Genomic DNA, 22,270 nt, shown 5'->3' with positions numbered 1-22,270 from the left:
TGTATCTTCTCAACCATCAGAGTGAAAGGTTTAGGGGGATCTGCGGTAGAAATCCACGAAGGTTCATCACGACGGGGGGGATGATATCGCCGTGAATCAGATGCCACTCTGGTAATATCATCATCCCTACTTTCTCGTCTCCGTTTGGTTTTGATTTTTTTTCCCTCTAGATTTAGTTCCGGCTTTTCAGTTTAATAGGCGCAGGTTTGCGTTGTTTACGAGGGATGAAACCAGCATATGAGATATGGAGGAAGAGGTAAGGAGTGTGTGTCTGATAATTCCTCCATGTTCTCCCCATGCTGTGAAAATTGTTAGGCTTTGTTCTCAGGGACTTACCCTCTCTCTGTTTTTTAAAACACTTGGTCTTGTTCCCATTTTAGTTGTTCAAGTCGCCATATGTTAACGCTCAATTGTGTGATGATCCTTACATAAATCCAAGAAGAGTGTGTTCAAGTCGCCTTGATGTCTTCTGTCCTTCCTCACCAACAGATCTTTCGGGAATTAGTGTTTTTTATGATCGAGTTTGATGGGCTTTCGGCTCAGTGGCCGATTATTTCGATTCTGAATTTTATCCCTTTATGGTTCTTTCTTGTTTTTTTTTTTCTGGAAAAAGAGTGGAAAGGTTTGATGTTCTTCATCCACTTGGATGAACTCCATTTCCGTTCTCGATTCAGTGTGTTTTCGAAACGTTTTATGGTCTTCATCTACTACCATGGCTCTATATTTCCATCTTTTCTGTCTCTTCAATTTTCTCCTCGTTCCCGTTTTGGGTCATGGGGTTTTCGATTTGAACAAGTTTGTGAAACCAAAACCTGTGTATCTTGCCTTTTAGAGCCCTAATTCTCCTTCTGTGGTTGATATCTTCAGCAATTATTCAAAATTTTCTTTCGGAATTCGAATAGATTCTGATGAAAACCATGTCTTAATGTCTTTTAGGTTGTGGAATTTGTATTGCAATTGGGTCATAGTCGACAGCCTCAAGTTGCTTCTTTCACTTAGAACAGTATTGTTTCTGTTGTGGTGAACTTCCGACTTGAATAGTTGTCATTTTTTATATGAATTCTGGTGTACAAAACTGCACTTTGTCATCGAAATGTAACTATTACACAGAGAGAACTAAATGCAAACAAAATGTGATTTTTTGACAAACCATAAGATAGTGTCAGATGGACCCACTCTGTCATTGCTTCTGGCAACATTAGAACCGACCTTTGGAGCCTAAGGAAGAACATGGAGAAGATTCAAAGATCACTTCTAACTTCTTCCACGTACGGAACTGTGATGCATCCTCAACAAATCTTCAAGAGTTACAATAAACCAGCCTTCAGCTTTTTGTGCAAACACCTTCTGCTTCACCGAATCTATGACGATACTAACGTTTCCAAACCCGTAGATCTGTAAACCGTTGTGCTTTCTGCCCGGTTTAGGTATAAAGGATAACTCGTTCTCCTGAGCAAATGATTCAATCACTTCTTTCAAACTCATCTCGCCAGTGCCATCCATCTGGGCTTGTGCTTGTGCCTGTGCACGAGCTGCAGCCCTTTGTTGAGCCTCGAACTGTCTTTGCTCCTGAGCCCTGAGGTAACTTATGTTCTCTCTTGCACCGGGTTGAGCCACTTCAACTCCTTCAACTGCCTGTGACATCATGCCTAGACCACGAGTGAATTGACTTCGGATGCTCTCATTTGATAGAAGCTCCTGAGGGAATGTTCCTTTCCAACCCAAATACCAATCGTTGATCTCCTCAAAATTCGGGTTTGAACACAACCAATGGTACAAGACCTGCAGCCACTTGGGAAAGAAGAATCTTTCCATCAAATCGACCATGAGATGCATCGGGATTGCTGAAGCCCACGATTTTACCCAGTTGAACTGATCCAGTTTCTGGCTAGCCGGGTTTATTTGGAACTCCTGCAATGCCAGCTGTAGTTTGGGAACTATGTACCGACACATAAGTTGCTCCCAGCTCACAGGATCGAAGACTGTTTTCCATGGCGAAAGAATGGTGTATGCTGATGCATCACTCGGATGCCAAGCATCGAGAACATTGCTCAACTTCATTTGAATTGTCTGATACTGACCCTCCATTTTCTGACCCAACATTGGCAGCCATGGATGTACCCAAACATGGATAGGAACAGTCTCTCTTCGTGGGTCCCAATAATCAACGGCAGTAGACAATTTCGGCATAACCACTGTGTCCAAGATTGTCTGGAGGATAGGCGATGGCAACAATTTTTCCCACAACTCTAGGAATGTGAGCATGGGTTCAGGGTCTCTCGGTTCCCAAGTATTGATTCCCGCTATTCGGACAGCGGGCAATACCACCTCAGAGACCAGTTGGCTATAAGGTGTTGAGGTAACCCAAATATTCTGATCTTCCTCGACTTCCAGCAGGCTTTTCCAAGAAGATATAGCCTCCATACCGTGCACGGGATCTCTTAGAGGATCCCAACCCTGAAACATCCTGATAAAGAGAGGCAAAGCCAATGAACAAGCGATGCATGATAAGTTGCATATCTTATAATCATCACGATAGCTCGTATGAAGGTTGCTAAAACGCTTGGCAAGTGCATCCAGAGACAAACTTCCTGATGTATTCTCGGCCTCAATTCGACTGATCTCGTCTGCAATATATTCCATGTTTTCTAACTGTTTCTTCTGTGTTTTCTCTTCCACTGCAAGCCTCTCCTTCTCTTTCTGCAAACTTAAAGCTGTTTCCTTTTCATTCCTCAAATCCCGATCAACCTTTTGAATTTCATGCTCAACTAAGTCAACAATTAAGCGTAGGTTATGTTGTAACTCGGGCATTGGAACATCTGCTTCTCTGGCTTTCTCCTCTGCATTCAAATTTTCCAAGTTAGTCACAACCCGAGCCTGAGGACCTCGCATATCAATAATTGTCTGCCCGCCGCCGAAGCCCTCTTCTTGCTTTTTCTCCAAAAACTCCTCGGCAGAAAGTATATGATCCTCCTTCCTCACCTTCTTTTTCTTCCACTGCTTTTTCCCTCTCTCACCACGAATCTGCTCTTTCTCACTGACACTAATTGTAACAGCCTTCCTGTCCTCCAATTGCTTTGTACCGGGCAATTTTGCACTAGATTCTTTGAAATCCTTGTATCCCATACCCATATTTTTCGGCCTCAACTGTGCTTCAACGGGAGCAACAATACCCTGTTCGTTCTTCCCGAGCCCACCTCCTTTGTATCCCATTTTCTCAAGCATTTTCATACCAAAACCTTTGGTGAACTTCTCAAACTGCCCAACCTCACCACTCGGACCATCCTTCTTCCCACCCCTCACACTTTCTCTATTTCTCTTCTCGGTCTTAGCCTTCTCCCTCAACTTTGCCCGCTCTATTATCTTCCTCCCTAATGAACTGCGCAAGGGATTCTCCTCATCCTCAACATCTCCATCATCGGCATCTTTAGCTAGCTTACTACCTTCCCTCTTCGCAGATGAATTTACACCAAACCCTAAACCTAAACCAGATCGGGAACTTCCACTACCCAAACCGCCCCTAAACTTATCATCTCCATTATCATCTGCATCTAGCATTTCGACATCATCATTCCTCCTTTCTTTTTCACCATCCGATTCTCTAGAATCCTTATCAATCTCCTGATTCGGCATTACCGTACCTGTAGACACAAAATTGACAGGCTTGGTCAAGTCTGCCGTCCTCCCTAAACCCCGGTCTTTCCGCTTCTTCCTCCGACTGCTACCGGAATCATCCGAGTCTGAATCATACTCAGCGAAGCAGCCATAGATAGCATCCTCTTTGGTCTGTCTCCGCTTCTCCTTGCGCCTTTCATAAATGTACTCGCCACCAACGAAACGACCACCCTCATAGTCATTATCCATGTCAAATCTCTCCATCTCCTGATCTTCATCCATGATGCAGAACAGATCCGAAACCCTAAAAAAATTCCACAGAAACGTGAGAAATGCGAAAAAAAAATCAGACAGATGAACCCGAAATCCAATCAAAGAGAGAAAAGAGAATAAAACCCAGTTTAAGCTATTCGAGGAGGTGCAATATGGACAAAAACAAAACACAACGGCTTCACGAAATTGTTTTCACGGTCCAACCACAGACATGAACCATGTTATCTCTCAAGTGAAATCTTCAGAAACAGAACTAAGAATGAAACGAAAGCGCAACACCACTGATATCTGGACTAACCTACTGATAAATAAGGTTCAATAGCACTGAAATGGGAGAGAAAAAAAAAATCCAGAATATGAACCCTAAGAAATTACCAAGTTCTTAATGCGAAAGTATCTGCCAAGATTAAGTTTTTGCATGACCCAAATCCAAAAACGATGAAATTAAAGCAGAATCATCAAAAGTGAAGCTACATCAACAAATACCCAGAACGAAAAGCTGTTTAAAAAAGCTCATATTTACCTGGACAAAGGAGGAAATCGTGATGTGAGAAGAAAAAGAGAAGCCAAGAAATGTATAGGTTTCTTCTTGCACTTCAAATTTCCGCCAAATAGCGTAGAATACGTCGGTCGCCGACGTTAATCGGCGTGTGGAGGACTAGGGCTCAGGTTGAAGAAGATGAAAGTGAATTAAAATTAAATTTTGTTTTCCATATTGGTTTTAAATCTTTTTTTTTTTTTGTTTAATACAGTAAATTAGGAATAAAAGAGGAGATTCTTTTTCTTTCTTCTTCTATGGATTTAACTAAATTTACGGCTCAGATTTGGCTGTATCTCTAACTCTTGCAAATTTGAACCGTTGATTTTGAAAGAGAATACAAACCGTTCGATCAAATTCTCTATTTATTTTGAGATTCAATTTTGATCGTTGGATTAGAATCAAATAAATATCAACGGTCCAGGTTAGACAAAAAAGCTAAATTTTAGCAAATTAAATAAAACAAAAAAAAAAGAGGGAAGAAAAAAGCTGAAGACGGTGACATTCGAGGCTATTCGACTAGCTGCTCCAAAATTTCGATCCCTCTCAACAAAGAAATATCTGCTTCCCTCGCACTCGGAGGCTTCAGGGGTTCTTGTTAACTTTTCGATGAGTAAAGTCGCCGGCGGCGACGGAGGAGGACGGCGGCGCGGGAACCCAATCTGGTGGGTGCTGGGATTGGGGTACTTCGTGCAAGGGTTTAGGGGTTTTCCATGGCTTGGAGCGAATTTCTTCCTCACCGGTGGTCTCAAGGTGAATCCTTCGGTGTTGCAGCTTCTCCAGAACTCGGCCAATCTTCCAATGGTGGCGAAACCTATCTACGGAGTTATCTCTGACGCTGTGTATATTTTTGGCCAGCATCGGATCCCTTACATCGCCATTGGAGGTACGGTATCCGATCACAATGTGAAGTTCCTCGATTGGGTATTCTGCATATTCTTGGCTCTGTAAATGTTAATATGGCTTGGATTGATAATGGTTTGGCAATATTAGCAACAGAGAAATGGATCGATTACATTCACCGTAGTGAAATTTTCAGAAGATATACCTCTGGAAGTTCTTCTTATGCCTAAGTCAAATCCTACTGGATAGTGGAGAAATGAGTCAAATTCAACTGGGTTACGTTGAATTCGGTGCATTTCTGATCAACAGCGGAGTAATGGAAGTGATGATGTTCATGGAGTTTATGAGTTTTCTTATGCTTTGTACATGAGACATGACGATATTCCTCGTAGACAAGGTGAATATTTCAGGATTTCAAAGACCTTTTTGTTGGGCTCATACTATCATTCCTTTTCGCTGATTCTCTTGAGTTACTTTCGAGGAAAGGCTTGTTCTGAATTCAGAGTTGATTGATTGGAATGATTAAAAACATCAAGCTTTTCTCGAAATGATTCGCTCGGTTACATTTTCTTTGCAGCTCTGCTGCAAGCAATATCATGGCTAGCTGTGGCTTCCCTGTCAAGATCCAAAGCTTCAATTCTACATTTATCACTCTATCTTCTCCTGAGTAATCTCGGTGCTTCGTTAGCTGAAGTAGCAAATGATGCTATTGTTGCTGAGACTGGGAAGCAAAAGACATCATCATCATCATCCAAAACCTCGCAACAATCTTCTTCGTCGGGCGAGCTTCAGTCATTTGTGTGGATGGCTTCTTCTCTAGGTGGAATCCTCGGGAACCTTCTTGGTGGTTTTGCCATTGAAAGATTTCCCCCACAATCGACTTTCCTATTATTTGGCATCCTTACTTTTCTTCAGTTTCTTGTGACCATAACCATCAGAGAAGGATCTCTTAAGCTTCCCAAAAGCCCATCACCTGCTGGTATTAGGAAGCAATTCTCCGATCTTTCACACGCATTGAGGAAGCCGGAGATTACTTATTCTATAGCTTGGGTCTCGTTATCAACAGCCGTAGTTCCTGTTCTGACGGGAACAATGTTTTTCTACCAAACAAAGTTTCTGAAAATCGATGCCTCGCTGCTAGGGATCTCCAAGGTGTTTGGCCAAATGGCAATGCTTTTATGGGGTGTTATAAACAATCGTTGGTTGAAATCCACCCCGCCCAGGAAACTAATAACTGCCATTCAGGGGACCACCGCCGTATTTGTGATATCCGATCTCTTGTTTGTGAAAGGAGTTTACAGGCAAATGGGCATTTCCGATTCATTCTACGTGCTCTTCTTCTCGGGTATTCTGGAAAATCTCTTCACCTTCAAGAACCTGCCTCTCAACGTCTTGATGGCTCGGCTTTGCCCTCCTGGATGTGAAGGTTCTCTCATGGCGTTTGTGATGTCGGCCATAGCACTTGCCTTTATAGTCAGCGGATATCTCGGGATCGTTCTTGCATCATTTGTCGGGGTAACGGGTGACGATTTTTCAGGGTTTCCTCGTGGACTCGTGATAGAGGCGATCTGTGTAGCTCTGCCATTGTTGTTGTCGTCGTGGATATATGATGATACAGAATCCAAACGGAGGAGCAATAAGCAAGAATGAGGAAGAACTCTGCAAATCACCAGTATAGTCCTGAGGTTAAAAAAGTTATAATGTGTTTATTCTTTGGGTCCTTTTTTTTTGGCATCTGGTGAATTGTAGATTTATAGTCACATACCTTTTAGAAGAAGATACATGTAGTTGAGAATTGAGATTGAAGTCCTTTTTTTTTAGTGTTTTTGTTTTTACTTTTTACTGTGATGCCTTCGTTTGATATAGAAAGGCTCGGCAGTAATTTTTTTTATGGTATGGGATTTTACTCGCATTATTCATTTATTTTGTTTGTTTTCGAAAGTCACTCTATAGTGATTACTATCCCTTTTTACTTCAAATTTTTTATAATGGTGTCAGGCACGTTTTTCAGATTTATTTTACATTTATAAATATTTAAGTTTCAAGAACCCAACAAAAATAATAATTTTCTAAAAAAACAAAAAAGTGAATGTTTAATATCATAATTGGTGGTTACAAGTAACTCTGTGAATCAAGTCGCGAATTAGATATTTTTCTACCTGGATACTAAAATAAATTCATGTCAGGGTTTCGAACGAAAATCATCCGTATTCGTGGAGGATTTTCGAACACGTATGTTAATTTTGGGATTCCAAAGGTGATTAATAAAGATTAAGAAAATTATTTTTTAAAAAATACGAAGCTCTAAATATTTTAAAAATAAAACCAAAAGAAACATCAACCTATCATATTCATTAGAAATCTAGAAGATGTTGGTCCACACTAAACCCTTAAGAACCAAAATGTAATAAAACAACCACAGAATCAAAGGAAGACACCATTTTTGAAAGAAAGAAAAAAATCTCTTCTTTTGAACTAATAAAATCAAATTCCAACCGATAAAAATCGCATATACATATACAATCCCTAATAAAATATTAAAAAAAAAGTGAACTAAATCAAATCCAAAAAAAAATACATCAGGTAAATATAATTATTTTTAATCATCAGATAATTAAATAAAAATACGGCAGTGAGCAGTACGGAATACGGATACCTGTGATCCCAACATCATAGAGTAGGTGGCCACGTGGGCTACAGTTTATTCAGTTATAGTTACAAATTTCCCTTGCTTTGACGTGAGGACCAAGCAATATTCCAAATAAAGAATATTCTCTCTTACGATAATTATTATCTCGTGATATTTCTTTTTAATTTCAAATGTCAAACGCATATCTATATATATATGTACATATATATGTTGTAATTTAACTACTTTTCTCCAATGGCGGCCACGGATTATCAAATCAGATTTGTATGCATTCACAGTACACCACGAATGGAATTAAATTTATAAATAAATATCGTTAACTACAATAATTATGTGCGTCTCTCTAATTAATATATATACACACACACATATATAACATTTTTTGCAGCTCATTCCCAAACTAAAGTGATACCAACTAAAAATAGTAAAACTTCATTGTCATATATATATATATATATATATATATATATATATATATGAGAATGATCAAATCAACCCGTCACCAGAAAAAGCAATTACAAAAACAGAGCACAAAGAGAAAAGAACAAAAAAAAACATGGAGATGTGGCTCTTCATCTTCGTCTCTTTCTCCATCTCTCTCCTCCTCCACGCCGCCTTCCGTCTCCGCCGCAGCTCCCGCCGCCTTCCGCCGGGCCCCGACAACGCCATCCCCTTCGTCGGGACCCTCCGGTGGCTCCGGGGAGGCCTCGGCGGTCTCCAGTCCCACGCGCGCCACCTCCACAGCCGTCTCGGCCCCATCGTCACCCTCCGCATCGCCACTCGTCCGGCGATCTTCGTCGCCGACCGCTCTCTCGCCCACCAAGCCCTCGTCCAAAATGGCGCCGTATTCGCTGACCGACCTCCGGCTCTTGCGACAAGCAAGGTCTTCTCCAGCAACCAACACAGCATCACCTCTGCTTCGTACGGACCCACGTGGCGGGTCCTCCGCCGCAATCTCACCTCCGAGATGTTCCACCCCTCGCGCGTGAGATCTTACTCCCACGCGCGTAAATGGGTCCTTCAGATTCTCGTGGATCGGTTCCGGACGAGTGGTGGGCAAGAGCCTGTCGTCGTCGTCGATCATCTCCACTACGCCATGTTTGCACTTCTCGTGCTGATGTGTTTCGGAGACAAACTCGACGAGAAACAGATCAAACAGGTCGAACTCGTCCAGCGAAGACCGCTTATGAGTTTCGGGAGATTCAATATCCTCAATGTTTGGCCCAAAATCACCAAATTTCTTCTCCGGAAGAGATGGGACGATTTTCTCCAGTTACGGCGAGACCAAGAAGCCGTGTTGCTTCCTCTGATTCGTGCTCGGAGGAAGATGGTCGACGAGAACGCGAAATCTGGGATTTCCGACAGTGACAACAAAGACTATGTCCTGTCGTATGTCGACACTCTCCTCGATCTCGAGCTCCCAGACGAGAAGAGGAAGCTCACCGAGGGCGAGATGGTGAGCCTGTGCTCGGAATTCCTCAGCGCCGGTACCGACACGACAGCGACGGCCCTTTCGCTGTTTCACAGAAGAACAATTTTTCCAGAAAACTTTACGGAGAGAGAGAACTTGAAGATAACTTTCAGTATATTCTCAATAATCTTTCTTACTTGTAAAGCGTTCTATACATTCTCTTATATACAACTTGCTCAAGAGGTAAAGTGTCTGTACACAATCGCCCCAATAATCAAGGGGTATATTCGATTGAAAAAGGAGGGCTCGGGCGACATTTAGTATGTGTTGGTGTTTCCGTTCAACAACGGAATTTTGCTGGGGGGTGTATGGACATGAAAAGAAATGAGTGATGCCCTTTTTGGAGAGAAGGGCTTTAAAAGAAAGCTCAGGGGCGTGGTCGGATCTTATTCCTTTCACTTTTGTATGAAACTGATTTTCAACATAAGCAAGAAAGTCTGGAAAAATGGATAGAACATCACTCTTCGAACGTAATAAGTAAAGCCATGTAAGCCGAGAGCAATCATCAACTATAGTCATAAAATATTTGTACCCATCGATCGTGGACACATGAAAAGGGCCCCAAGTATCAATGTGCAGTAAATCAAAAGGGTTTAAAGACAAATTGCCACCAAAAGGAAAAGACAGTCGTTTCTGCTTTGCTAAGGGACATATACTGCAATCAGAATGTGCAGATTTTGAAGGAAGAAAAGACAACTGATCAGAAGTACTAGAGTCTTGAACTTTAAAACACACAATAACCAGTAACGGATCGGCGTGTATCCGGACAGGAACCCCAATCGGCATCAGAATAGGCTTTAAGTGTCATGGAAGAAGAAGCAGAGTAAAAAAGTCCTTGGGAAGGGGAGGATTTAAGATATCGCAGAACTCGAAAAGCAGCATGGAGATGAGGAGTTCTGGGCTGAGACATGAACTGGCTCAGATTCTGCACAACAAAACAGATGTCAGGTCTAGTAACTGAGAGATAAATCAGCTTCCCCACCAATTGACGATAGTATGATGCATCAGCCAAGAGATTTCCTGAACTCTGAGACAGTTTCGCCTTTGTTTCCATTGGAGTAATAACAGGTTTTGACCCAAGCAGACCATAATCCTCAAGAAGCTCCAATGTATACTTTCTCTGGCATAAATGTATACCAGATGCAGAACGAGAAATTTCGATTCCCAAGAAGAAACGCGGAGGACCAAGATCCTTGAGCTGGAAGTGATCTCGTAACAGAGACTTTGTAGAATCGAGCATGACAGAATCATTCCCAGCAATTAGCAAATCATCCACATATATTAGAACAATTGTGATGCGTCGATCAACATATCGCACAAACACTGATGTATCTGCGGCAGATTGTTTGAAACCAGAATTCAAGAGAGTGGAAGATAGTTTAATATTCCACTGCCGAGAGGCCTGTTTCAAGCCATAGAGAGACTTGCGAAGTTTGCAGACATAATTATCAGGAACTATCTCCCCCGTAAGTGCAGTATATCCAGGTGGAATGGTCATGTATATTTCTTCGGAAAGGTCACCATTGAGAAATGCATTGGACACATCAAGCTGACAAAGCAACCAACTCTGTGACGCTGCCAAAGCCAGTACAATTCGGACGCTAGTGAGCTTCGCAACAGGACTGAAAGTGTCCAAGTAATCCAGACCCTCAACTTGTGTGTATCCCTTGGCTACCAATCGCGCTTTGTGGCGTTCAACAGAACCATCAGCATTAAACTTGGTTTTGTACACCCATTTACATCCAACTGGGTGTTTGGTAGCAGGCAAGGAACAGAGCTCCCAAGTGTTGGCACGAGACAATGCCTCAAGCTCAACTTTCATGGCATCACACCATGTTTCAGACTTGGATGCTTGGAGATAAGTTCTGGGTTCTTTAGTGGTGAGAATGGATAAGGCAAAGAATCTATAAGATGGTGTAAGTTTGGCATAAGATAAAACATCTGAAAGTGGATAAAAGGTAGTGCCTGTTTTTGGTGGAGGTTTGTTATGCTGAAAATAATAGCAGTGATAATCAGAGAGGTACCCTGGGAGTTTGGTTTCCCGCTGTGATCTACGACCGTTCCTAGCATATTCAACTACTTGTAAAGGAGGAGGAGAAAAGGGAGGTGAAAGCGAAGAGGAGGAATTAGAGGCTGAAGAAACAGGAACAGGGGTGGAAGAAACAGGTTCGGGCATATCAGTGGGATGTAAAACAGAATCAGTGAGTGGTGGCGAGGGAGTAGAAACAACAATGGATTGTTTAACAGAGGATGAAGAATCTGGAAAAACAGAGGTAGGAGCAGAACGACTATCATCATACAATAAAAAAGGGGATGGAGAAGAAGGAAAGAAATCAAGAGTGACAGAAGGAATTGTAGGAGTTTGAAATGGAAAGACATTTTCATGAAAAATGACGTTACGAGAAACAGTGATGGCATTTGTCTCAAGGTTGAGAACCTTGTACCCTTTGATCCCAGGAGGATACCCAAGAAATATAGATGGTGATGCTCTCGGAGAGAATTTATGGCGATCTTTAGAAAGGGTTGACACAAAACAAAGACAACCAAAGGTTCTCATATGGGCATATTTCGGTTTGGTCTTGGTTAAGACTTCAAAGGGTGTTTTTTTTTTTAAGAACAGATGATGGTAATCGGTTTATAATATAAATGGCTGTCTGTACACAATCGCCCCAATAATCAAGGGGTATATTCGATTGAAAAAGGAGGGCTCGGGCGACATTTAGTATGTGTTGGTGTTTCCGTTCAACAACGGAATTTTGCTGGGGGGTGTATGGACATGAAAAGAAATGAGTGATGCCCTTTTTGGAGAGAAGGGCTTTAAAAGAAAGCTCAGGGGCGTGGTCGGATCTTATTCCTTTCACTTTTGTATGAAACTGATTTTCAACATAAGCAAGAAAGTCTGGAAAAATGGATAGAACATCACTCTTCGAACGTAATAAGTAAAGCCATGTAAGCCGAGAGCAATCATCAACTATAGTCATAAAATATTTGTACCCATCGATCGTGGACACATGAAAAGGGCCCCAAGTATCAATGTGCAGTAAATCAAAAGGGTTTAAAGACAAATTGCCACCAAAAGGAAAAGACAGTCGTTTCTGCTTTGCTAAGGGACATATACTGCAATCAGAATGTGCAGATTTTGAAGGAAGAAAAGACAACTGATCAGAAGTACTAGAGTCTTGAACTTTAAAACTTGAAGGGTGCCCCAATCGCCGATGCCAAAGATCAACAGTGGGGTTTGAAAGAGCTGTACACAAAAGCTGGGAGATGGAGTGAAGATTTTGAGTGATGGATGTTGGCTGGTAGATGTAAAGATTGTGTATCAGCTCACCTCTCCCAATCATCAAGCCCTGCAAAGGGTCCTGAATGATGCAACCAGAATGAGAGAAAACAACTGAATAAGAGGTGTTACATGTCAAGGAACTAACACTTAAAAGGTTAAAACGAAAGGACGGAATGTATAAGACAGAACGTAAAATCAGCAAAGGAGAGAGTTTAACAGTTCCAGATTGAAAAACAGGGAGTAAGGTACCATTGGGGAGAGTAACAGAAATGGGAGAAATAGTTTGGATATGCAAGAACAGACCTAAATCACAGCAAACATGGGAACTGGCACCAGTGTCCAATATCCAAGGGGTATGAGGGTGAGATGAAATGGGTGTAGGTTGAATAACAGATAAAATATGGGTGGGGGGATAAGAAGAAGGATGTATACCTGGATTGGGTGCATAGGATGGTTCAGCAACCGAGTCCGAAACAGGAGGCGAGCTACCAATAAGTTTGAGTTGAGATTGAATAGTGTCAAACAGAGCCTGAACCTTAGCCATCGAGCTCTCAGAGATAACAGATGCCTCAGGTGTTGGCAAAATAGGACCTGTCTCAGAAGACAACATATTCAGTGGAGTTGATGTCTTAGGATCCATACCTGCCCGTGGTGTAGGCAGCAGAGGTGGTTTGTTGGAGCCGGAAGGGCGAGAAGAAGGTGGAAACCCATGCAACTTGTAGCAACGTTGAATGGTATGCCCTTGCATTCCACAGTGAGCACAGACAGGACGGTGCTTAGAAGCAGGGTTCATCGAAGATCTTCCCCGAGAAAACGGGGAGACAGAAGCTTGAAATACCACCGAATCAGAAGACGGTGGACGAGCTATGCGTTGGTGCTCCTCTTGGGAAATGAGGTTAAAAACCTTAGAAATGCTTGGCAGGGGCTCCAACATGAGGATTTGGCGACGGGCTGGATAGTACGACTCGTTCAGTTTCATCAGAAACTGAACAACCTTGCGTCGCTCGACTAGATCCATGAACTTGACATTAGCTTGGCAGGTACAGCCACCGCACGAACATACAGGGTACGGCTCGTAGTTCTTAAGTTCTTCCCATAATGTGTTCAGCTTGGTGAAGAAAGTGTTGAGATCTAACGCACCTTGTTGTAGACTTTCAATCTTTTGCTCAACATTGAAAATCTTTGAGACATTCTTCTGCTTGAACCGAGTCTCCAAAGTCTTCCAAATCACATCAGCTTCATCAAGGTAGAGGATCTGACTGGCTATTTCGGAAGAAACAGAATGAGAGAGCCAAGTGGAGACGAGCGCGTTGCAACGAGACCAAGCCCCAGAATCTGGGTGATCTTCTGAAGGCTTAGGAACAGTACCGAAGATGAAACCCACTTTGTTCTTTGTGATTAGAGCTTTGATAACAGAGCGGGACCAAAGGTTGTAGTTTGATTCGCCAAGGAGTTTTTCAGAAACAAGAGTAAAACTCGACGAATCTGCGGCATGAAGAAAGAGGGGGTTTGAATACGGGTCAGGGTTGAGAGGAGCAGAAGAATGGGTGACAGTGTTTGAAGAAGAATCTGGGGTTGAAAAAGGAGATTGATGAACAGGAGGTTGAGAGGGTGGGATTCCAGATGTAGCGGAAGTCGGGGAAGGAGAATTATCAGCCATGGTAGGTTACGAAAAAGGATAAAGAAGCTGAAGAACAGGTGAAAAAGGGGATGAACAATGGAAAAAAAATTATAGCTCTGATACCATTTCGCTGTTTCACAGAAGAACAATTTTTCCAGAAAACTTTACGGAGAGAGAGAACTTGAAGATAACTTTCAGTATATTCTCAATAATCTTTCTTACTTGTAAAGCGTTCTATACATTCTCTTTGATACCATTTCGCTGTTTCACAGAAGAACAATTTTTCCAGAAAACTTTACGGAGAGAGAGAACTTGAAGATAACTTTCAGTATATTCTCAATAATCTTTCTTACTTGTAAAGCGTTCTATACATTCTCTTATATACAACTTGCTCAAGAGGTAAAGTTGCCCTATACAGTGGTCCCAACATAAAGGCTAAAAAGTACATCCTAGTATAGATCAAAAACGCCCTTGCACTTGTACGTAGTATGAAGCAGAGATGTGTCGAGTAATATCCTGGCAACAAGTGCAGAGGTGGTTATATGGCAGATAAGAGGCCCTACACTGGATCATGGCGAATCTCGTGAAATACCCAGAAATCCAAAACCGATTGCACGAAGAAATCAAGAGCGTAACCGGCGGAACAGAGGGAGAAATCAAAGAAGAAGATCTACAGAAGATGCCATACCTGAAAGCTGTGGTCTTAGAGGGTCTCAGGAGACATCCGCCGGCACATCTCTTGCTTCCACACAGCGTGACAGACGACACCGATTTGGGCGGCTACTCGGTTCCGAAGAACGGTACGATCAATTTCATGGTTGCAGATATGGGCTGGGACCCGGAAGTTTGGGAGGATCCGATGGCGTTCAAGCCGGAGAGGTTCGTCAATGGCGAAGATTCCGTCGACATCACCGGAAGCCGAGGGATAAAGATGATGCCTTTCGGGGCGGGACGGCGGATCTGCCCAGGATTGAACCTGGCATTGCTCCATCTCGAGTATTTCGTGGCGAATCTCTTTGCGGAGTTCGAGTGGAAGGCGGCGGAAAATGATGATGTGGACTTGTCGGAGAGGCGGGAGTTCACGGTAGGGATGAAGAAGCCATTGAAGGCGCATGCTGTGCCAAGAAGGAGGTGAAGAAAGAGAGGTGATGGGTTTACTTTTAGTTCTTGCTTTGAGTGATGACGTGGACTTGTCGGAAAAGCGGGAGTTCACGGTAGTGTGGTTCATGTATGAATAAATGGCACTTATTTGATGTGATTGTATGTGTCATAAATTTGGTACAAGGTTTTCTAGAGCAACAAATAAATTTGAGAGAAAAATGAGATAAACCCCACCAATTTATTTAAACATATAAAATGAATATACAAATTTTTAATTTGACAAAAATGATCCAATTCACTATTTTGAGATTCAATCATGACCATTGGATTAGAACCAAATAAATATCAACGGTCCAGGTTAAAAAAAAGCTGAAGACGGAGACTTTCGAGACTATCCGACTAGCTGCTTCAAAAATTCGATCCCTCCCGAAAAAGACTCTCTCTCTACGTCTCCTGAGATCTTTGGCACTCGGAGGATTAACCGGTTCTTCTTAATTTTCCGATGAGTAAATTCGCCGGCGGCGACGGAGAAGGACGGCGGAGCGGGAACCCAATCCGGTGGGTGCTCGGATTCGGGTACTTCGTGCAAGGTTTTAGGGGTTTTCCATGGCTTGGATCGAATTTCTTCCTCACCGGCGGTCTCAAAGTGAATCCTTCGGTGTTGCAGGTTTTCCAGAACTCGGCCAATCTTCCAATGGTGGGGAAACCCATCTACGGAGTTATCTCTGACGCTGTGTATATTTTCGGCCAGCATCGGATCCCTTACATCGCCATTGGAGGTACGGTATCCGATCACAATGTGAAGTTTCTCAATTGGGTATTCTGCATATTCTTGGCTCTGTAAATGTTAATATGGTTTGGATTGACTATAGTTCGGCAGTATTAGAGACAGAGACATGGATCGATTACACTCACTGTAGTGAAATTTTCAGAAGATTACTCTGGAGGTTCTTCTTATGCCTAAGTCAAATCCTACTGGATAGTGAAGACATGAGTCAAATTCAACTGGGTATCGTTGAATTCGGTGCATTTCTGATTAACAGCGGAGAACAAAGACCAATTTGAGTAATGGAAGTGATGATGTTCATGGAGTTTATGAGTTTTCTTATGCTTTGTACGCGAGTCGTGACGATATTCCTCGTAGACAAGGTGAATATTTCAGGATTTCAAAGACCTTTTATTTGGGCTCATACTATCATTCCTTTTTCACTGATTCTCTCGAGTTACTTTCCGGGAAAGGCTTGTTCTGAATTCAGAGTTGATTGATTGGAATGATTAAAAACATCAAGCTTTTCTCGAAATGATTCGTTCCTTTACATTTTCTTTGCAGCTTTGCTACAAGCAATCTCATGGCTACCTGTGGCTTCCCTGTCAAGATCCAATGCTTCAATTATACATTTATCACTATATCTTCTCCTGAGTAATCTCGGTGCTTCGTTAGCTGAAGCAGCAAATGATGCTATTGTTGCTGAGACCGGGAAGCAAAAGACATCATCATCATCATCATCCAAAACCTCGCAACAATCTTCTTCGTCGGGCGAGCTTCAGTCATTTGTGTGGATGGCTTCTTCTCTAGGTGGAATCCTCGGGAACCTTCTTGGTGGTCTTGTCATTGAAAGGTTTTCCCCACAATCGACTTTCCTATTATTTGGCATCCTTACTTTTCTTCAGTTTCTTGTGACCATAAACATCAGAGAAGGATCTCTTAAACTTCCCAAAAGCCCATCACCTGCTGGTATTAGGAAGCAATTCTCCGATCTTTCGCATGCATTGAGGAAGCCAGAGATTTCTTATTCTATAGCTTGGGTCTTGTTATCAACCGCCGTAGTTCCTGTTCTGACGGGAACAATGTTCTTCTACCAAACAAAGTTTCTGAAAATCGATGCCTCGATGCTAGGGATCTCCAAGGTGTTTGGCCAAATGGCAATGTTTTTAAGGGGTGTTATACACAATCGTTGGTTGAAATCCACCCCTCCCAGGAAACTAATAACTGCCATTCAGGGGACCACCGCCGTATTTGTGATATCCGATCTCTTATTTGTGAAAGGAGTTTACAGGCAGATGGGCATTCCCGATTCATTCTACGTGCTCTTCTTCTCGGGTATTCTTGAAAATCTCTTCACCTTCAAGAACTTGCCTCTCAACGTCTTGATGGCTCGGCTTTGCCCTCCTGGATGTGAAGGTTCTCTCATGGCGTTTGTGATGTCGGCCATAGCACTTGCCTTTATAGTCAGTGGATATCTCGGGATCGTTCTTGCATCATTTGTCGGGGCAACGGGTGACGATTTTTCGGGGTTTTCTCGTGGACTCGTGATAGAGGCGATCTGTGTAGCTCTCCCGTTGTTGTTGTCTTCGTGGATATATGATGATACAGAAACCAAACGGAGGAGCAAAAGCAAGAATGAGGAAGAACGCTGCAAATCACCATTATAGTCTGAGGTTAAAAAAGTTTTTACTGTGATGCGTCCATTCGATATAGAAAGGCTCTGTACAGTGTGTTATATGCGTCTACGGTGGTGAAAACGTTTGCTATGGGCAGTAACTTTTTTTTTTTTAATGGAATTGGATAACTCGCATTATTTTTTATATGTTTGTTTTGGGAAGTTACCCATTTGTATGTGATTTGCCATAGTTGATTATTATCTCTTTTTATTTCAATTTTTCCTAATGGTGTCAGATGCGTTTTTCGGATTTATTTTACATTTATTAAAAAAAATTCTTTCAAAAACCCAACAAAAGTAATATTTTTCTAAAAACCCTAAATGTGAATGTTTAATATCATAACTGGTGGTTACAAAATAACTCTACGAATCAATTGGCGAATTAGATATCCAAAAATTAGATATTCATGTTAGGGTTTCTAACGAAAATTATCCGTAATTGTGGAGGATAGGACTCCAAAGGTGATTAATAAAGATTAAGAAAATTAATTTTTTAATAAAAAACTCTAAATATTTTTTTAAAAATAAAACCAAAAGAAACATCAACCTATCATATCAATCAAACAGGTAGAAATCTAGAAGATGTTGGTCCATACATAGTAAACCCTTAAGAACCAAAATGCAATAAAACAAACACACAATCAAAGGAAGACACCGATTTTTTAATAAAAAAAAAAATTATTCTTTTGAACTAAAATCAAATTCCAACCGATAAAAATCGCACATACATATACAATCCCAAATAAAAAAAAAAAAGTGAACTAAATAAAATCCCACAAAAAAAATACTATCAGGTAAATATAATTATTTTCGATCATTGGAGAATTAAATAAAAATAGGGCAGTGAGCAGTACGGAACGGAATACGGATAACATGTGATCCCATAATAATAGAGCAAGGCATGTGGGGTATAAGATTATTCAGTTATGGTTACAACTTTCCAGAACTTGGACGTGAGGACCAAGCAATATTCCAAATATAGATTAATCTCTCTCTTACGATAATTATCTCGTGAAATTTATATATATATATATATATATATAGTAAATTATCTACTTTTCTCCCACGGCGACCACAAATTATCAAATCTGATTTGTATGCATTCTCATTTCACACCAAGAATGGAATTAAACTTATAATAAATACCATTATCTACAACACCTTCCTTTTATTAAAATTATTTTTGCACATACTTTTTTTTAGATATGACCGAAATAACGATGTAGTGACATAATGGTCACATTAGTCATAACGTTAAATTTATACTAATCACCCAAATCACTATAGTCACATTTTACATATCATACTAATCCTTTGGCGAAATCAATCTACGATATGTAATAGTGAAAAAATGATCAAATACAAATTAAATCCAACACCGAAAGTACTAGACTTAAACAAAAAATAAATAAATTAATATATACATACATATATACACACACAGTGGATTAAAATTGTCATCGTATCAAAATCCGAAAAAAAAATTCATTTTCAAATAAATTAATCAATGCTTGGGTGACACGGCCAAAGAGGAAAAATATCAAATCCAAAGCCGTGGAATATGTAACTTCCACATGTACACATACGCATACACACACATATGTGTGTATATATATGAGAATGATCAAAGCAACCCATCACCAGAAAAAAAAAAAGCACAAAGAGAAAACAAAAAAAAAATGGAGATGTGGTTCTTCATCCTCGCCTCTTTCTCCATCTCTCTCCTCCTCCACGCCGCCTTCCGTCTCCGCCGCAGCTCCCGTCGCCTCCCGCCGGGCCCCGACAATGCCATCCCCTTTGTCGGGACCCTCCGGTGGCTCCGCCAAGGCCTCGGCGGTCTCGAGTCCCACCTACGTAACCTCCACCGCCGTCTCGGCCCCATCGTCACCATCCGCATCACTAGTCGTCCGGCGATCTTCGTCGCCGACCGCTCTCTCGCCCACCAAGCCCTCATCCAAAACGGCGCCGTATTCGCCGACCGACCTCCGGCTCCCCCGACAAGCAAGGTCGTTACCAGCAACCAACACAACATCAGCTCTGCTTCGTACGGACCCACGTGGCGGCTCCTCCGCCGCAATCTCACCTCCGAGATCCTCCACCCCTCGCGCGTGAGATCTTACTCCTACGCGCGTAAATGGGTCTTTCAGATTCTCGTGGATCGGTTCCGCACGAGTGGTGGGCAAGAGGCTGTCGTCGTCGTCGATCATATCCACTACGCCATGTTCGCTCTTCTCGTGCTGATGTGTTTCGGAGACAAACTCGACGAGAAACAGATCAAACAGGTCGAATTCGTTCAGCGAAGACTGCTTCTGAGTTTCGGCAGATTCAATATCCTAAATGTTTGGCCCAAGATCACCAAATTTCTTCTCCGGAAGAGATGGGAGGATTTTCTCCAGTTACGGCGAGACCAAGAAGCCGTGTTACTTCCTCTGATTCGTGCCCGGAGGAAGATAGTCGACGAGAACGCGAAATCTGGGATTTCCGACAGCGACAACAAAGACTATGTCCTGTCGTATGTCGACACTCTCCTCGATCTCGAGCTCCCAGACGAGAAGAGGAAGCTGGACGAGGGCGAGATGGTGAGCCTGTGCTCGGAGTTCCTCAACGCCGGTACCGACACGACGGCGACGGCCTTACAGTGGATCATGGCGAATCTCGTGAAATACCCAGAAATCCAAAACCGATTGCACGAAGAGATCAAGGGCGTAACCGGCGGAACAGAGGGAGAAATCAAAGAAGAAGATCTGCAGAAGATGCCATACCTGAAAGCTGTGGTCTTAGAAGGGCTCAGGAGACATCCGCCGGGACATCTCGTGCTTCCACACAGTGTAACAGACGACACCGATTTGGGCGGCTACTCGGTTCCGAAGAACGGTACGATCAATTTCATGGTTGCAGATATGGGTTGGGACCCGGAGGTTTGGGAGGATCCGATGGCGTTCAAGCCGGAGAGGTTTGTCAATGGCGAAGATTCCGTCGACATCACCGGAAGCCGAGGGATAAAGATGATGCCTTTCGGGGTGGGACGGCGGATTTGCCCAGGATTGAACCTGGCACTGCTCCACCTCGAGTATTTCGTGGCGAATCTCGTGGCGGAGTTCGAGTGGAAAGCGGCGGCAAATGATGACGTGGACTTGTCGGAGAAGCTGGAGTTCACGGTAGTGATGAAGAAGCCATTGAAGGCACATGCTGTGCCAAGAATGAGATGAAGAACGAGAGGTGGCGGGTTTAATTTAGTAGTGTCGTTCATGTTTGATATTTTGCTTTCTTGTGGGTTTTGGTGAGATGAATAAATGGCACTTATTTGATGTTATTGCATGTGTAATAAATTTGGTACGAGGTTTTTCAAGAGCAATAAATTAAACTAAAAAGTATGGATTTCGTTATAGTTTCATGTAGATTTTATTATAGCATAATGATTCTTGGGTTTAAAATGTTTTTTTTATCAACTTACAAGTTGTTTTATTAAAAAAGCAAAGTTAAAATTGGAACACATTCAAGAGGGTGGAAGAGTTTCGTGACTTCAAATTTCTAATCTGAAACGGCATCTTTTGGAGGAAACTTCGTATGGACGGACAGCAATGTTTCTCATAAAACAGACAAAAGTTTCACATTCAAAGCACAAATAAACGTCACCATTATTTATTTCTTTAGCCAATGAGTAAAAAATCCAAATCGATTACGGAACTCACTATCTGTTGCATCTCATAAAATTAGAAGAGGGTCTAAAATTTGGACATTGAAGAAGCCGTTCAAGGGTCATGCTGATAAAGACGATGCTATTATACATATACATATACATATATATATATATATATATATATATATATATGTTATCTTATAGTACTCATCACTTTCAAATGTGGTTGATAGTATTTTGTGGAGACTAAAACAGTGGGACCCATTGAAGATTGATAACGAGGGATCCACCACTTGTCTTGCCCAAATATTTTTTTGTCATACTTGGGGGTAATGTAAAATACTAAAATGTGGGATTCCAAGGTTTACATTTTTGGTATCAATAATTAGCTTAAAGAAAAAAATAAAAGACCACCATCGCCTATTTCCTTTACACCAGCATCAAGAGACGGAAGACATAAAAACAGCAACCAAACATTCCAAACACACACAAAAAAAAAAAAAAAAAACAGAAACTGATATGGCTAAAAGACAGGGAAGTGGCTTGAAAGAAGCTTTGCCCAGAAACCAGAATCCATGATTTTCTGGACATTAGTTTCATTCTCTCCAAAAACAATAAAAAACCCTGAAAAAAAAGAAGAAAAAAAGACAAGGGAGCATGAGAATCAAAGAATGAACAATGCCTAGCTCTCTTACCTACAAGATGTTTGGAAGCTGAGAGTCCAATCTCTGCTGCAAGTCTTTGATCTTCAAGGAAAGCTCCTCCTTCTGCTCCTTATAGTTGCGGAGTAACTA

The 22,270-nt window shown here is 41.9% G+C and overlaps 7 protein-coding genes across 12 annotated transcripts in view; 5 read left to right on the top strand and 2 right to left on the bottom strand.

Moving 5' to 3' along the window:
- Window positions 1-1,030: 1,030 nt before the first annotated feature.
- On the bottom strand, window positions 1,031-4,584 carry LOC104805726 (septin and tuftelin-interacting protein 1 homolog 1-like). Its single transcript, XM_010530375.1, has 2 exons — window positions 4,412-4,584; window positions 1,031-3,919 (listed from the first exon to the last, which is right to left on the bottom strand). Exon 2 carries the CDS (start codon window positions 3,895-3,897, stop codon window positions 1,255-1,257), a length of 2,643 nt encoding a protein of 880 aa, XP_010528677.1. The 5' UTR covers window positions 3,898-3,919; window positions 4,412-4,584; the 3' UTR covers window positions 1,031-1,254.
- Window positions 4,585-4,930: 346 nt separating this feature from the next.
- LOC104805723 (probable folate-biopterin transporter 7) lies at window positions 4,931-7,188 on the top strand. 3 transcript variants are annotated; one of them, XM_010530374.1, is made up of 3 exons: window positions 5,228-5,312; window positions 5,466-5,666; window positions 5,847-7,188. In XM_010530374.1, exons 2-3 carry the CDS (start codon window positions 5,636-5,638, stop codon window positions 6,917-6,919), a joined length of 1,104 nt encoding a protein of 367 aa, XP_010528676.1. In that variant the 5' UTR covers window positions 5,228-5,312; window positions 5,466-5,635; the 3' UTR covers window positions 6,920-7,188. The 3 variants fall into 3 exon arrangements, with proteins under 3 accessions (XP_010528674.1, XP_010528676.1, XP_010528675.1); XM_010530373.2 differs by having other exon boundaries at window positions 5,248-5,312; window positions 5,420-5,666; XM_010530372.1 differs by lacking the exon at window positions 5,466-5,666 and having other exon boundaries at window positions 4,931-5,312.
- A 1,255-nt stretch (window positions 7,189-8,443) lies between these two features.
- On the top strand, window positions 8,444-14,740 carry LOC104805722 (cytochrome P450 89A2-like). The gene is made up of 2 exons (XM_010530371.1): window positions 8,444-9,573; window positions 14,694-14,740. Exons 1-2 carry the CDS (start codon window positions 8,476-8,478, stop codon window positions 14,724-14,726), a joined length of 1,131 nt encoding a protein of 376 aa, XP_010528673.1. The 5' UTR covers window positions 8,444-8,475; the 3' UTR covers window positions 14,727-14,740.
- A 125-nt stretch (window positions 14,741-14,865) lies between these two features.
- On the top strand, window positions 14,866-15,429 carry LOC104805987 (cytochrome P450 89A2-like). Its single transcript, XM_010530704.1, has one exon. The coding sequence runs from the start codon at window positions 14,866-14,868 to the stop codon at window positions 15,427-15,429; it is 564 nt and encodes a 187-aa protein (XP_010529006.1).
- A 358-nt stretch (window positions 15,430-15,787) lies between these two features.
- On the top strand, window positions 15,788-18,015 carry LOC104805721 (probable folate-biopterin transporter 7). Of its 4 annotated transcripts, none has more exons than XR_002023791.1 (3): window positions 15,788-15,953; window positions 16,063-16,174; window positions 16,268-16,524. XR_002023791.1 is itself a non-coding variant. In XM_010530370.1 (2 exons), the coding sequence occupies exons 1-2, from the start codon at window positions 15,898-15,900 to the stop codon at window positions 17,826-17,828; spliced, it is 1,380 nt and encodes a 459-aa protein (XP_010528672.1). In that variant the 5' UTR covers window positions 15,788-15,897; the 3' UTR covers window positions 17,829-18,015. The 4 variants fall into 4 exon arrangements, 1 of the variants encoding a protein (XP_010528672.1); XR_002023790.1 differs by having other exon boundaries at window positions 15,788-15,971; XR_002023789.1 differs by having other exon boundaries at window positions 15,897-15,985.
- A 1,446-nt stretch (window positions 18,016-19,461) lies between these two features.
- On the top strand, window positions 19,462-21,222 carry LOC104805720 (cytochrome P450 89A2-like). Its single transcript, XM_010530369.2, has one exon. The coding sequence runs from the start codon at window positions 19,516-19,518 to the stop codon at window positions 21,043-21,045; it is 1,530 nt and encodes a 509-aa protein (XP_010528671.1). The 5' UTR covers window positions 19,462-19,515; the 3' UTR covers window positions 21,046-21,222.
- Window positions 21,223-21,816: 594 nt separating this feature from the next.
- The window catches only part of LOC104805719, a 3,265-nt gene continuing 2,811 nt past the window's right edge, over window positions 21,817-22,270 (bottom strand). Inside the window, exon 5 of the mRNA XM_010530368.2 lies at window positions 21,817-22,269. Within this exon, the coding sequence (XP_010528670.1) occupies window positions 22,172-22,269 (98 nt within the window). The 3' untranslated portion in view covers window positions 21,817-22,171. The remainder of the gene's footprint in view (window position 22,270) is intronic.

This window comes from Tarenaya hassleriana, unplaced genomic scaffold, assembly GCF_000463585.1.
Source record: "Tarenaya hassleriana unplaced genomic scaffold, ASM46358v1 Cleome11, whole genome shotgun sequence".
Lineage (NCBI taxonomy): Eukaryota > Viridiplantae > Streptophyta > Magnoliopsida > Brassicales > Cleomaceae > Tarenaya > Tarenaya hassleriana.
The sequence above is the reverse complement of the archived record's forward strand: the minus strand, read 5'-3'. Positions and strand labels throughout refer to the sequence as shown.

What these genes read in the sequence shown, in the direction of transcription:
- LOC104805726 (XM_010530375.1), bottom strand. Translation starts at nt 3,897, where the DNA reads ATGGATGAAGATCAGGAGATGGAGAGATTTGACATGGATAATGACTAT.
- LOC104805723 (XM_010530372.1), top strand. Translation starts at nt 5,036, where the DNA reads ATGAGTAAAGTCGCCGGCGGCGACGGAGGAGGACGGCGGCGCGGGAAC. An exon ending in CCCTTACATCGCCATTGGAG is followed by an intron (nt 5,313 to 5,846) that starts GTACGGTATCCG and finishes TTTTCTTTGCAG; the next exon opens with CTCTGCTGCAAGCAATATCA.
- LOC104805722 (XM_010530371.1), top strand. Translation starts at nt 8,476, where the DNA reads ATGGAGATGTGGCTCTTCATCTTCGTCTCTTTCTCCATCTCTCTCCTC. An exon ending in ATATACAACTTGCTCAAGAG is followed by an intron (nt 9,574 to 14,693) that starts GTAAAGTGTCTG and finishes CTTGCTCAAGAG; the next exon opens with GTAAAGTTGCCCTATACAGT.
- LOC104805987 (XM_010530704.1), top strand. Translation starts at nt 14,866, where the DNA reads ATGGCGAATCTCGTGAAATACCCAGAAATCCAAAACCGATTGCACGAA.
- LOC104805721 (XM_010530370.1), top strand. Translation starts at nt 15,898, where the DNA reads ATGAGTAAATTCGCCGGCGGCGACGGAGAAGGACGGCGGAGCGGGAAC. An exon ending in CCCTTACATCGCCATTGGAG is followed by an intron (nt 16,175 to 16,725) that starts GTACGGTATCCG and finishes TTTTCTTTGCAG; the next exon opens with CTTTGCTACAAGCAATCTCA.
- LOC104805720 (XM_010530369.2), top strand. Translation starts at nt 19,516, where the DNA reads ATGGAGATGTGGTTCTTCATCCTCGCCTCTTTCTCCATCTCTCTCCTC.